We start from the raw sequence: 15,783 nt of genomic DNA on the forward strand, positions 1-15,783 counted from the left end.
AGTCTAGAGAGTTCAGTGTGAACACTGCTAATTTTAAGGTGTAAATAAAGCTGAGACAAGGTGGTATCTTGAGAAGGAGGGTGTTTATTATAGGCTTGGGAAAGAGCTGGAGGAGAACAGCAGTGTTTGGAATAAAGACTGAGAAAAACAGAACAAACTTGAGCAAAAAAAAAAAAAAAAGGTATCAGAGTACATTCAACTAAGACTGATAACCTGATAACCACAATAAATTGATAGTTTCAATCACAACGGTCAGGCTATTTTCTCCAAATACCTCATCTACCTCACAGAGATAGTAAAGATTGGTCAGCTTATGTTTATAAAGTACTTGGAAAAAAATACGGTGAAAGTGTGATTATAAATTGAAAAATATAAACAATATTCAACTTCTGCATATTTGATATTTTCCATCTCTCTCCATATAGTTAAGTTTTTTGGTTGACATGATCACAATTCCTTTTTACTCCAAATTTAACGGAATAATCTTCAAAGTACTTTACAAACTTAACAGTTATACTAACACATAAGTTACATCTATATTTGTATGTGCAAATCACTTCACTCCAAAAAAATAGTCATGTGCAGAAAATGAAAAACATGTTACCCAATTTAAGCTTCAGTAAGCATATTAAGAAAGAAAAGCCTGTAATTATATAAATACAATTTAGCCAAAACAACAATAGAGGGTATGATTATGATCTAACCTACATACATTAATTCCCCTGCTTCTTCAGAAAACCATTTTACTAGGTCTTGTTGTGGTACACAACAAATATGGTACCACAGAAGAGTGACTATCAAAAAAGACGTTCCAAATGACAAAATCTATAGTAAGAGTAAAAAAATTATTTAAGATACCCCTACAAAGCATACTTCAGTAAAATATCTCCCAAGATGGAAACAAGTAATATGGTTACAATACTAGAGGAGATAGCTGATTCACCTAAAGAAACCCCCAAAAACTATTATAACCAAGGGACTGCACTGATAACTCTGAAGCTATCTAAACCACTCCAGCTATTATCTCTATTAACAAATCGGTGGAAAAGATAAAAGCTGAATAAAAATTCAGTATCAGTTATCCCAAATATAACCCAACTTTATTTACAAACACAGCATATCCATCTCAACAATGTAACCATGCATCCTTACTATGGAAGTAAATAAAAATCCTACCTGCTCGTTATAATCCCTCAGTCCACTTTCCATCATTGTTAACTTTTCTTGTAACTGGTGGACTTCCTGTTGAAGTTCTTGAATTCTGAAATACATTTATAATTAATGCCAATATACTTTTATTAAGAAATAAAAAAAACCCCAAAACCCCAAGAAATGAAACTAGATATATTCTCCTATAAATTTTCTACTTTCTATTTCTCAATAAGTTATGAAATATTGTGCCAAAGGGTTCCAAACCACAGCATAAATAGAGTACAATATCTTGGAGATTTAATTTTACAAGAATAGATTAAAAAAACTGAGTGGGAAATAATTTTTTTTTAAGATTTATTTATTTATTTATGATAGACATAGAGAGAGAAAGAGAGGCAGAGACACAGGAGGAGGGAGAAGCAGGCTCCATCCCGGGAGCCCAATGTGGGACTCGATCCCGGGACTCCAGGACCGCGCCCTGGGCCAAAAGCAAGCGCTAAACCGCTGAGCCAACCAGGGATCCCCTAGTGGGAAATAATTTGAAACTCAGATAACATTAGGCCTTCTATTACATTTTGATCCTTAAAACTCTTTGAGGTACTGCTGCTAAATCTTAGGTTCAGGAAACTAGAGCATCTAGCCCAAAATGCACATCATTAAGTGAAATAAGGGACTAAAGTATATTTTCTGACCCTAAACGACCCTGTACTTTCTAACAAACTACTCTGCAATTGTGGAGAGAAGAAAAATATTGAGAAATACTACAATTTACCAATTAACTACAGCAAAAACCTACTCCTTTCTGGAACTCATTAATTGTAACAAAATCAAGATTTGTTCAAATTATCTGAATTCTACAACTGCCCACGTGTATCTGTACTACATCAAACTTTGCCAAACATTAACATACATAGGATATAACCACTTTCATAGTGGAAAAATAAAGCCAGAAGCCAGGTCTGCTTTTAAAAGAGATTTTCCATGAAGTAGAGTAAGTGAGGCTGGACACACCTTGTCCTTGCTGTTAATGGTACCAATATTTTTACTAGCCTAGGTTTAGGAGAAAAGTTGTATGCAACTGCACTCATATGTATGCACACAGATTACCCAGAATGCAAACAAAATGTATGTGTGAAAGAAAGCAAACAAGATCATCAAGTGACCAATGCCACCTATGATGGTTTGATAGAAATGAAAGATGTTAAGGAGAAAGATAAACATAGAAAATGACATATATGGAGACCAAAAGCCTCCTTATATAATATACTAACACACTGCTAAGAAGTCCTAGATTACAATGGTAACAGAAGAAAAAACCCCACAAAACATTTCACAATTAAGGTCAGGTAACTGTATAAACATAGTTATGTAATAACTGTGTGACAATAACTAAGAGATCCTAATCAGTACCTCAACCAATGTTCCTTTAGATTATGAAATTAATAAAGCAGCAAAACTCTTCATGTTCTCTGCATGATCTACAAAATGAAAGATTATCTGCACTAACCAATTTTACTACCATAGTACATATTTTACAATGTTTCTCCAGCTATGACCACAGAAGTTCATGAGTGTTCTCTTGCTCCTTTGAACCTCTTCTACTTTTCTTAATGGCATTCTATTTCTTATCTTAACTATTTGAATAAAAGCTTCTCAAGAGCAGCAATACCATCTTACTCATCTTTCTATCCCCAGAACACTTACATAGTGCCTTTCCCAGAGACCTTAACGAAGTTTTAATTAAAACAGAATTTATAAAACAAACAAACAAACAAACAAACAAAACAGAATTTATATCTGATTCCAGTTTAAGGAAAAACAAACACACAGAGCTAGAGAATCATGAAGCAAGAATTTCAAAGCCGGTTACAAATCTATTCATGTTCACTGGCATTAGACATAATATGAAGTAAGAGAGTCCTGCAAAAGACAAATTAGGTGATAAAATTATATATTAAAGCAACTCTACTAAACAGGTCCTAGATGGCCCTAAATTATTTTAAAGCAAATATGGACAGAAACATCAGATTTATGATCTACCTGAGATCAAAATTTCAAAACAAGTAAAAACATTCTATATTCAGGATATATTCAGAAAGGATTTCCTGAGTGTTCATACAAAGTTCTGTGCTAGGCCCTGGAGATAAAACAGCTAAGAAGATGGAAGCCCTAGTATCAAGAAACAGAGTTAATCAGTAATTAACCGAAACCAACAATAAATGATTTGATCCACCTGTTATCAGCCACTTGCAGGAGGTCTGCAATGTAAGGATCATCTGGCTGAGGAACTGGATATGAACTGACTTCAGAGGGAGGGACTGGTTCGTCAATCTGCATACGCTGACGCCTGAAAGCAATACTTCTTTTCTTGCCACCTAAAACACAAATGTGTTTTGTTTTATTTTATTTTATTTTTTTTAAAGATTTTATTTATTTATTCATAGGCACAGAGAGAGAGGGCCAGAGACACAGACAAAGGGAGAAGCAGGCTCTATGCAGGGAGCCCGATGTGGGACTCGATCCCGAGTCTCCAGGATCACACCCCAGGCTGCAGGCGGCACCAAACCGCTGCACCACCGGGGCTGCCCCACAAATGTGTTTTAAAAACTTTTAAAAGAAACAAAACACTGTCTTAGAATTAAACAGTCCAGTAGGTTAGACTTTTTGTTATAAAGAGTGTCTCTAGCTCATGTTAGTTAGTTACCTAGATATAAAATATCTCCTCCTTTATATATACTCACTCCCTGATCTTTAAACAATGCATTCCTGAAAATCTCAATAAGACATGGTTATAAAACAAGTTTTATTTTCTGCATGGGTGGTACTTAATCTGTTCCTCCACTATATGGGAACAAGACTTTGGTGAGATTAAAAGTTGAGCATATCTTGTGGTATTTGCTGTCATAAATCCAAGAGACAATCACCAGCAGAAAACTGGCAAATGAGAACCTTAAAGCAGTGATAGCTAAAATAAACAGGTTTATTAAGCAATCCCCAAAGAAGAGATAATAGAAACTTCATGCAGCAAAATTAGTAAATAATGAATGAATGTCATCTGTAATATAAAAGATGCTATAACCTGAATTAGTGGGGTATGTCTACTTAATTATCCTTAAAACTAGTGGGAGTAATTTCTTTTTATGGAAAGATATATCCAAATTACATGGATAATTTACCTTTCCCAGTACCTGGCCAAGATTAGACACACACTTGAAAAATGAATTTATCTGCACAAAGAACAAACATAATCCACAGCCATGTCTTCGTTAGAAGTGTGACACATTTTGTGTATACGTATCTTTTATTTTGAGGATGAAGAAACTGGATCAGAAGTATTTAAATGATTTGCCTGTAGTCACACACCTAAACAAGGTAAACCATTTTCTCCTCCTCTTATTTCCTAGTTTTCCTCCTTGGTTGTTCTTTCTCAGCTTCTTTTAGACCTTTTCCTTCCACCAGTCCTTTAAATACCAACCTCCTCTCAGGGTCTGCTCTTTCTTCCCAGTCTACACAATCTCACTAGGTAATTCCTATGGTATCTGTAACTTCAATTCCCACAATACTCTAATGACTCCCAAATTTGAATCTCCATCTGAGACCATATATCTAAAAACAGATCCACATATCCCACCGTGTACTAGAAATCTCAAATCAGATGTTCCTTGGGTATAAGACACATGCCAAAATGAACTCCTGCTCTGCTTTCTACCTTCTCTTCCTTAAAAATAGTACCATCATCCACCAGCTCACTCACTTGAAACAGAAATCTGGGAATTCCTCTTCTTCCCAAGTCTTCCAGAGTCACTGAATTCTATAGATTAGACCTGCTGATTCTCTCTGGAATCTGCCCCATTTCTTTCTCAGGAAACTTGATTATCTTCATTTTTCTCTTTAATCTTCTAGTTACTTGAGACCTTCTCCTGTTTCTCACTCTTTTCTGCCTTTAGCCCACAGTCCCCCTCTCCATTTCCTGCCATTTCGATTCTCCTCTGATTCCACTCAGCTACAGGCACACTCTAATCACTCTAAGATGATTATGTCTGGTCTTCATCACCACTTAGAACTGTGCCAGCATCTAGATCTCCAACTTTGATCCCAGTCTTCATTGTGACCAAATCACTCCTGGTCCTCGCCATGCTCTTAATCTCTCAGTCTCCACCTCATCTCATAATCCAGCACCTTCCTACACCCCACTCACTCCCATAATCTTCATCCCTTGATTCAGACATCTCAATGATCTTGTCACTGGTACCTGAAATGCTTCCACCAAATTTATGCCTGGACCGCCCTCAACTCTGGATATGCCCCTTCACTTCTTTTCTTTTGCTATAGAACTACTGAGCATAAAGCTAAAAATAAAATAAGAAATACAGAAAGCATGTCATTTCCAAATTCTTTGATGAGTATGGGTTACCTTTATAACTAAAATAATGATAATATTGAGATGGCATCCCTCAAAAGAATTCCTTTTTTTAGCTTGTGGATCTTCACATTGATAATTTTCATTTCATTTCCTGAAAGTCAGGGCTGGCTTATGAGAAGTTGTTAAACAACATGTTAAGCATGAACCATCAACCCTCACCCTAAACCTTCCCTGTTCAGAATATCACATGAAGACTTCATTGGGCTTTACAGTGGCTTTCTGATTTTGGTAGTCCACTGAAGAATGGATTTTTGAAAGCTGCTGTATACTGCTAACGACTGCCTGCCATGTCCTCCCTGAAATACCACAATTGTTTTTTTTTTTTTTTTTTTTATGATAGTCACAGAGAGAGAGAGAGAGAGAGAGGCAGAGACACAGGCAGAGGGAGAAGCAGGCTCCATGCACCGGGAGCCCGACGTGGGATTCGATCCCGGGTCTCCAGGATCGCGCCCTGGGCCAAAGGCAGGCGCCAAACCGCTGCGCCACCCAGGGATCCCAACCACAATTGTTTATGACAAGTATCTTTAATAAAGCTGAATACAGTTTGGTTTGGAAAAAAAATACTAAAATAAAATAATAACAATTTTATTTTTATTTTATTTTTTTAAAAAGATTTTAGTTTATTTATTTATTAGAGACGCAGAGAGACGAGAGAGAGAAAGAAAGAGAGAGGGAGAGACAGGCTGAGGGAGAAGCACGCTCCATGCAGGGAGCCTGATGTGGGACTCAATCCTGGGACTCCGGGATTATGCCCTGGGCTGAAGGTGGCACTAAACCGCTAAGCCACCGGGGCTGCCCCAACAATTTTAAAAAGAAGTTAAAATAATGATTAAGGAAATAAAACTCTGAGCATTGAAGTTAGTCAGACTACTTGTATCTAGAAAACTACTATTATATAACATTCCTAAGCACACGTATAAAATATAACCTGGATCTTTAGAGATAAATTTAAAAGTTTATGTGACAATCCAAAATCATCTAGTCTTTAGTCAACAGTTTTAATATCTTTTTTTTTTTTTAAGATTTTATTTATTTATTCATAGGCACAGAGAGAGGGGCAGAGACACAGACAGAGGGAGAAGCAGGCTCTATGCAGGGAGCCCAATGTGGGACTCGATCCCAGGTATCCAGGATCACACCCCAGGCTGCAGGCAGTGCCAAACTGTTACACCACTGGGGCTGCCCAACAGTTTTAATATCTTTAAAAGATTAGGTGTGTATAATTTGTTTTGAGAAGGAGCAGACTCACCCGGAGTTTGTACTACAGCATGCAAATTCTTTTCTTGAAGTTGTTGAATTCTTTCATTCTTAGCTTTGCTCTCTTTCTCCAAAAGTTTGAGTTTATGAACATATTGGTTATTTAGAAATTTCAGATCAGCTGTTTCACGTGCACACTTCTTCACCGTAGTTTTCAACTCTTAAAATGAAAAAGATTCAGACTATTTTACAGATCAAGAAATCTAGAAGTCCTTCCATTTCACAAAGATTCAAAAAGTCACATTAATTTGAAAGGGCTCCATCTGATTCTTACCCAAGATTTGTTTGAAAGGCTATTACCTTTTCTAGCACTGTTAACAAAACTACAAGTAAGTCACTAAACAAAAAAGGGAATTAGTTTTCCTCTGCTATACGGCTTAATATAAATTATGGTTTTTGATCTAATGTAGTAAACTGGGCATGAAACTGAAGGATTATGAATTCATGCCGGGTATTAGGCAGGGCTTTCTACTGAATTTAAGAAGAAGTTATAGTAAGATAGCCATTCAATTACCCTCTGTAGTCATCACCTTTGAAGGTGTAATCAGCACCTTTGAAATCATTCTATTCACTCTTCTAGTTCGAAGACGAAGTATTAAAGAATCAGAATGATACGAGGCTTTCACCTCATTTTAGTCTTCTTAGGGAGAAACGAAAGTCGTTTCAAGGACATTTCTTTAATTTCAGCATTTAATATTTCCTACAGCAATATTTTTTATTGATTAAAAAAATTTACTGAGTATAGTTGACACGTTACATTAGTTCCGGGTGTACAACATTGTGATTCAGCTTCTCTGTAAGTTATGCTATGCACACCACAAGTGTAACTACTCGCTATCATTGTGCAGTGCTATTACAATATCGTTGACTATGCTGTGCTTCTTTCTATAGCCATTTTAATTCTAAAAATTTTATTTATTTATTTTTAAATATTTTTATTTATTCATGAAAAGCACACAGAGAGAGAGGCAGAGACACAGGCAGAGGGAGAAGCAGGCTCCCTGCAGAGAGCCCGATGCAGGACTTGATCCCAGGACTCCAGGATCACGTCCTGAGCCGAAGGCAGGTGCCAAACCGCTGAGCCACCCAGGGATCCCTAATTCTAAAAATTTAATTCAGGTATAGTGAGGATGATTATAGCTATGAAACGCGAACGTATTTTACTTGTTGGGAACTCTTCAGTGCACTCTACATTACTTCAAGTCTGTTATCAGGAAGGCTCTCACATTTCTACATGAGTCTTCCCTACATAAAAAACAAAAAGGGCAAAAACACAGCATTTTAAAAATCACAAAACTATACTTTTTTATTTTTAAAGATTTTATTTTATTTACTCATGAGAGACACAGAAAGAGAGAGGCAGAGACATAGGCAGAGGGAGAAGCAGGCTCCTCGCAGGGAGCCTGATGAGGGACTGGATCCCAGAACCCTGGGGATCATGCCCTGAGCTGAAGGCAGAGGCTCAGCCGTTGAGCCACCCAGGCGTCCCACAAATCTGTACCTTTAATGTGTTGGCTTGACTGTTCTCTCAGTTTCATTAATTCCAGGTATAATTCATTATTTTCCTTGATCAATCTTGCATTTTCAAGTTTATAAGGTTCCAAAACAAAATCAAAATTGGCACTTTCTTTTTCAGCTTTCACAGTAGATAATTTTGATTTCCGAAGACTTTCTGTTGTATGAACTAGGTCACTGAAATTAAAGAATAGAAAACATAAATACAAGGAAACAGTCCATTAACTTTTAATAGCTAAGAATATATTTCAAAAGAAGACTTAAATGTTAACATTAAGTGAGATCAAATCTAAAAACAAACAAAAATACAAGAAATCTTTCAAGGTACCAGATGCTCAAAAATTTCTCAAAATAAGATTAAAAGTTATAAAACATACACGTAACTATGTGTATGTTTCAATCTCTCCTCTCATTCATCCCCCATGTCCAATTAGTCATCTGATCCTGTGGAATCAGGTGCATTATCTGCACATTCAGCAAAGATTTATTGAGTGCCTGTTATCTGCTAAGTACTAGTCTATAAGAACTGGTTCCTTTCGTCTCAGAACATATACCAGTAGAATATTCATTCCACTAGTATTTACTGAGCAGGTAATACTGCTTTTTGCTTTTGACAGTTTGTCAAAAGTTATATTATGTGATAAACTCAATAACTATTTCAGTGCCAAATATGTTTTCAGCCTGTACTAGGTATAGCAAAGATGAAGTCAATCTCTAGTCTTATGGAGTTTGCATTCTAAAGGAAAAACGAAAACAAGTTTCCAACAACGATAAGTGGTGAAGGTAACATGTCGCAGATGTGACAATCCTGCAGGCCATACAGATAAACAAGCATAGGGCAGGAGGGAGAGGACAGAGGGACTTACCTGGCAGACAGAATAGCACATGGAGAGCCCAGTAGGGAGAGCCCGGTAGGGAGAGCCCGGTAGGGAGTGTTTATGTTTAGGGAGCTCCAAGTGGTTAAATACACGGCAGATGAAGCTGCAGGAGTATAAGTTCACTGCGGGAAAAGTCTGCCAGTTTCTTAGAAGGTTAGACATACTTCACCCACCCTACAACACTGATTTGTAGAGCTAGAACTAGATCATGAAGGGTTCTGGAGGCCATAATAAAGACCACCAAATATCTTTCTTCCATTCTCTTCTTACCATCATCATAGCTTGTAGTCCTAATGCAAAAGCTTTCTCAGCATTTCCCTTTTCCAGTCTCAAAGAAAGAACAGAAAATGGAAAAGAACAAAATCACATAGAATCTTCTAGTTAAAGTAACATGTAACTGCTAAAGTATGACCAACCATATATTAGAGAACCTTTATCAAATCACAGTAATTTAAAACTAATGAGGCAGACATAGAACTCCCAATGATATCAGAAAATCACATTAAAAAATTGTAATTCTATTCAGAGAGAACTCTCAGAAACATTTGCTCTGAATAGTATAGTGTGAAAGGTGACCCTTAGAGGTCTGCAATGCAGAGGCCCTGAACTGATGTTATATATGGGAGTAGGATCTAAGAATAGATGAGCTTCAGATGACTGAAGGACTTAAAAAAAAAAAACAAAAAACCTACCCATTTCTTTACTGTAACATGAAGTTTAATAGAAACTAGATAAATGGGATAAAGGATCACACAGGTTTAGAACTGTATTTTCATCTTTACCTGAAAAGTTTTTCTACCAATGGTAAACACTCCACTGTCAGAGTCTGGCGGTATCCCAACTGATCCAATCTTTTTCTAATATTAATATACTTTCTTTCTGCAGCTGTAGTCATCTTGTCTTCCAAAACTAGTTTTATTCACTACCTAAAATTAAAGTCCTAAAAAGAAGAGAGTAAAACATTATTCTATTATTATGGCTATCATTACTATTTCATGAAAAGAAAAGAGTCTTTCAATATGAAGCAACTATTTTTGGTTTTTCTTCGGGTAGGCAGCCCTCTAGAATATTTAGACTGATTTAAATGCAGTGCTTATGATAGTCATGTTGCTGTAGTAAAAGAAGTATCTCCTGATAAACCTACATTGAATAGTTAAAAAAAAAAAAAAGGAGAAAACAAAGAATATTTTCCTAAGCCTGAGATAGGCAGAGAATCTTTAGAGAAGTCTCTTTTGGAAGCACTTAAATATAAAAGAAAAACCTGATAAATTTTTGGACTTCATCAAATTAAAAACATCTGCTCATCAACATATTCCACTAAGAAACAAAAAGACATTGAAGGGGTGGGAGAAAATATTCATAGTATCTGACAAAGGATTTGTATATGGAATACACAAAAAATACTTATAGTTCAATAATAATAAACACAATCTGGTAAGAAAATGGGTAAAGTCTTGAACAGGCACCTTGCAAAGATAACTGAATGGGAATAATCATATAAAAAGGTGCTTATCACCATTAGTTATATGGGAAATATGAATTAAAACCACAAGGAGACACAATTTCATCCATACCAAAATGACTAAAATTAAAAAGTGCACGACCAAATGTTATCAAGGATTTAGAGCAACTAGAACCTTCACATTGCTGACAGGAGTGTAAAATCATGGTGGAAAAGGTCTGGCAGTTTCTTATAAAGTTAAACTTCTACCCCAGAACTCTATAATTCTATTTCTTCAAAGAAATGAAAATAAGCATCCACAAAGAGACTCTATAAGAATGTTCATAACAGCTTTATTCATAATAGCCCCAAATTGGAAACAACATACTGTCCATCAACAGTAGACAGATAAATAAACTACAAGATATTTATACAATATAATACTATTCAGGAATAAAAGAGAAGGAAATACTGATATATGTCAACCACATGAATTAACTTGGAAAACACTACTTGAGCAATAGAGGCCAGACATACATACTGTATGATTCTATTTACATCAAATTCAGGAATGGTTGGGACACCTGGGTGGCTCAGCGGTTGAGCTTCTGCCTTTGACTCAGGGCGTGATCCTGGAGTCCCGGGATCGAGTCTCACATCGGGCTCCCTGCATGGAGCCTGCTTCTCCTTCTGCCTATGTCTGTCCTCTCTCTCTGTGTCTCTCATGAATAAATAAATAAAAATCTTAAAAAAAAAAAATTCAGGAACTGGCAAAATGAAACTATGTAGACAGAAACCAGAATAGCTGTGGCCTGGGTCAATGGGAGTGGATACTGACTGGAAGGGTTATGAGCGAACTTTCTGGGGTGATGAAAATATTATGTTAATTGGAGTACTGGTTACACAAATGTATTTACCAAAGGTCTTCATATAGTACACTTGAGGTCTGTGCATTTTGTCATGTAAATTTTAATGAAAAAAAAAGACACAAACACATATGAATCTCTACACACAGTTCATCAGTCTTTTTCAATATTTTCAATATCTATGAATGTGTTCTCTATTAATGTACCCTAAGATAGAGTTATTAAAAAATTGCTTGTTTAGGGATCCCTGTGTGGCTCAGCGGTTTAGCGTCTGCCTTCAGCCCAGGTCCTGGGATCAAGTCCCTCATTGGGCTCCCTGCATGGGGCCTGCTTCTCCCTCTGCGTGTGTGTCTCTGCCTCTCTCATGAATAAATAAATAAAAATCTTTAAAAAAAAATTGCTTGTTTAGAACCTTTGCCAGGTAAGTATAGTTCTAGTATTCATATTTCTAAGACAAACAGAATATTGCTTTAACATCTCTATTGTTTTTCACAACTTATAAAACATGAATGCATGTGAATACATGCAAAACTGATCCTCACAAGGGAGACATGGTGTACTAGACATCCTTTCACATCAAACGTGAGGAAAGGCTGCCTCTGGAGAGCAACTTTGCCCAACCACTGGGCCACAAAGAAGGTAAGCATTCATGTCTCCTGAGTCCTGATCCAGCACCCTGGTTTCTGTACCAAGCTGCAATGGCCTCTTGGCCTTTTGGCTAAGATCAAGCATAGTTATCTGTACCAAGCTGCAGCAACGTGCCACGTCAGTTCTAATCTACTCCTTTCAACAGATCTTTCTCTCTCCACACTCTTCGCTAACCTTTCCTTTTAGGGGCGTCCCCATGGACTTTCTAGGTTCCTTTCACAAGAGTGACTGGACTGATGATGCAAGGCGTTTTGGATACACTCCTGGAGACATGGGCCCGTACACCTGTCAAGAACTAGCAGGGCCTCCCCACTCAGACATTTCTCCCCTTTGTCTGGTGCCAACTTTTGTTTACCGAGAATTAAGACTTCCTCCTTTGGCTGAGACGGTCAATGAAGACGAATCAAAAAAAAGAAAAAAAAAAAAAAAAAAAAAAACCACCCAAACACAGGACGGATGGAAAAGATTAAAATCCATCCCTCTCCCCCGGAAGAACGAAAAGCATCCTCATCAGTGAGCGGCACCTACGTCACCCAAACACTGTGGCTACACTGAAAGTTTCCAGCACAGCATAAAAGGGTAGGTCTGGGGCAGCCCGGGGCGGGGCTCTGCGGATGAGCGCCTGCCTGCAGCCCAGGGCGTGACCCTGGAGACCCAGGATCGAGTCCCGCGTCGGGCTCCCTGCATGGAGCCTGCTTCTCCCTCTGCCTGTGTCTGTGCCTCTCTTTCTCTCTCTGTGTCTCTCATGAATAAGTAAATAAAATAATTTTTAAAAGGGGTAAGTTTGGAGGTCCCCCCCCCCCCGCGTACGTGTTTAGAACTCCTCACTCGCTTAATACTGAGGGAAGGGGTGACTGAAAGCCAGTACATCTTTTTTAAACATTTTATATGTTCGTGAGACACACACACACACACACAGAGGAGCAGAGACGCAGGCAGAGGGAGAAGCAGGCTCCACGCGGGAGCCCGACGCGGGACTCGATCCCCGGTCCCCAGGTCACGCCCTGGGCCGGAGGCGGCGCTAGGCCGCGGGGCCACCCGGGCGGCCGAAGCCCCGACGTCTCATTCTTACAAGTGTATCCTGTACGCACTGGGGTCGAAAGAAAACAAAACACCAACCTTAACTGAGGCTGCCTCGTGTTTTTCCACGCTGGACTTAAAGGAGGCGAGACTGGGAGGCGGGGTGCCCACGGAGGCGCAGGCAAAGGTCACCAAGCGGCTCCCGCCCCGCGCTTTGCGGCGCCGCGGTTCACTCACAGGCCCGGCCCCGCGGCGAAGGGCACCTGAACCCTTCCGTCAGCCCGTCAGCCGCGGCCGGCCGCAGGCACACGCCGCACCGACGCCCGCGGGGGGCGGCGCGGGAGGGAGCGGGCGGCTCGCGGCGTCGCCGCCAAGGCCGGGCCCCACTTCCTCCCGCGGCCGCGCGGCCGCCCTCCCGGCAGCACCCGGGCCCGGCCCGCGGGGACCTGCCGGGGCCCTCCCGCCGCCACAGCCGCACTCACCCGCAGCTCCCGCCGCCGCTCCTTTCGCCCGCGGCCGCATCGCCCCTCGGGGCTCGCCCCCGCCCCGCGGCTGGTTCCTTCCGCCCCGCACTTCAGCTGCGGCGCTGGGACAGTTTGAAAATGGCGCGGAGTCGGCGCCGCGGTTGCCCCGGTAACGGGAGAGGCGGGCGCTGCGCGGCGGCGATGGCGGCGCTGGGCCCCAGTGCCCGGAAACGCAACGGCTGGCGGGCGCGCGGCCACGGCGCCCCCTGGCGGCCGGCGCGCCCCGCCTCACCGAGGAGCCCGAGGACGCCTGCAACGCTCCTCCCGTGGGCCTGAGTCGTGGGCGGGCGGCGCAGCGCGGGCTGGAGACGCTGCCCAGGCCTTGGTCCCCGCGACGGATAAGCGTCCCCCGCCAGGTGCATGCCGGCTCGCCGCCAGGTGGGCTGACCGCCAGGTGGGCTGACCACGCCGGGTGCACGCCGCCTGACCACGAAAAGTCCAACCCGAAAGTCACGTTTCTTTGCAACTTTCCCTGACAACCGCCCAATAAAACTATTGCTGCCACACCCATCTCCCTGTACAGCTGTGTTGACACTTAGACTTATTTATTTTAAAGACTTTATGTATTTATTCATGAGAGACACAGAGGGAGAAGCAGGCTCCATGCCAGGAGCCCAACGTGGGACTCAATCCTGGGTCTCCAGGGTCACGCCCTGGGCCAAAGGCAGGCGCTAAACCGCTGAGCCACCCACCCGGGCTGCCTGACACTTAGATTTATTATACTCATACCATCATGAGCATCATATTAAATTTTGATTGCATGAGTTATAGTTTTATTCCATCAAAACATAATTGGAGCTCCTGGGTGGCTCAGTGGTTGAGTGCCTTTGGCTCAGGTCGTGATCCCCAGGTCCTGGGATCCCCGCAGGGAGCCTGCTTCTCCCTCTGCCGATGTCTAGGCCTCTCTCTGTCTTATGGATAAATAAAAAAATAAATAATCCTTAAAAAAAACAAAAAAGCAGCACCAACATAGTTGTATGTCTCTCCCTGCCTCCCCCAACTGTGAATTTTTTGAATCAGAGATTATTATATTCAGTTATGTTTCTCTAGCACCTACCACAATTAACATTTTGTGAAGGGAATTAAATTGAAATAAACTGGTTGTAGAGAGCTTGCTCCCCTAAAGAAAACACATAGGTCAAATCCTACAATTCCGTGTTTCCCCTGAAGATTTCTGGATAATTGGAGAGAAGCTTGATTCCTTTCCATTCACTACTCTCCCAAATAGGCCCTACAGTCAGAAAAGGCACCTCATTTTTATATGTCATGTAACTTCTCTGTGGGTTGTGAATAACTTTGTGCCCATTCATATACTGCTAACGTTTCCATTGCGTGTACCTTGTCTGTTTTCCTACGTGTCCTAATGAGTTGTTTTATGGAATTTCTAAGAACAGTGACTTAGGCACCGTAGATGGCTTTCATAGTCTTGTTGTATATATACAACATATACATATACATATATTGTATATGTTCAATATACAATAAACCCATTTTTTTGCTGAAAAACAAACATCTCTTTTGGAAATAGGGAGGCATAAATAAGCTAATAATATAGCTATTTTGCTGTGCAACAGCCATTCCAGTCCAGAAGACTCCTTCCTTGGCATCCCTTTGCCCCCCAAACACAGTACTTTGAAATATAAAAATCAAAATCAAAGAAATTAAAAAAGGTGAGTGAAACACTGATGTTACGGGCCTGTTTTGCTCCAGGGGACATGAAAGACCAGAGTCAGGCTCACTGCTGGACTCCAGGGCCTCAGGTCAAGGTCACTGCACACACATACATATCTCTTAGAGGGCTCCCATTTAGCCCACCACACTCCCTTCATTCCTAACATTTAGTGTGGGTGCTCAGGAGAACAGAACGATCATGCGTATGTGATGGAATCACTGTAAAAGCCCTGAACGACAGGATCCAGATTTCCAGATTGGTGAACACATCATGCATCAAAGTGTTGGGAAGGTGGCATGTCTGGAAGGCTTTGGAAGTTCCATGCCCCTCCCCCTTCCTTGCCCTGTGCATCTCTTCTACTTGGCTGTTCCTGAGTTATATCCTTTA

The 15,783-nt window shown here is 40.5% G+C and overlaps 1 protein-coding gene across 2 annotated transcripts in view; it reads right to left on the minus strand.

Moving 5' to 3' along the window:
- Window positions 1-13,820, minus strand: part of CEP135 (centrosomal protein 135) — a 77,330-nt gene extending 63,510 nt beyond the window's left edge. The window contains exons 1-6 of one of the 2 annotated variants that reach the window (XM_026003581.2): window positions 13,683-13,820; window positions 10,008-10,165; window positions 8,334-8,524; window positions 6,825-6,992; window positions 3,386-3,527; window positions 1,177-1,261 (exon numbers count right to left, since the gene is read on the minus strand). In XM_026003581.2, the coding sequence (XP_025859366.1) occupies window positions 1,177-1,261; window positions 3,386-3,527; window positions 6,825-6,992; window positions 8,334-8,524; window positions 10,008-10,120 (699 nt within the window). In that variant the 5' untranslated portion in view covers window positions 10,121-10,165; window positions 13,683-13,820. Of the gene's footprint in view, window positions 1-1,176; window positions 1,262-3,385; window positions 3,528-6,824; window positions 6,993-8,333; window positions 8,525-10,007; window positions 10,166-13,299; window positions 13,598-13,682 lie in introns of those variants that run through there. The other variant, XM_026003580.2, reaches the window with a different exon arrangement.
- Window positions 13,821-15,783: the final 1,963 nt, after the last annotated feature.

This window comes from Vulpes vulpes, chromosome 2 (assembly GCF_048418805.1).
Source record: "Vulpes vulpes isolate BD-2025 chromosome 2, VulVul3, whole genome shotgun sequence".
Taxonomy (NCBI): Eukaryota; Metazoa; Chordata; class Mammalia; order Carnivora; family Canidae; genus Vulpes; species Vulpes vulpes.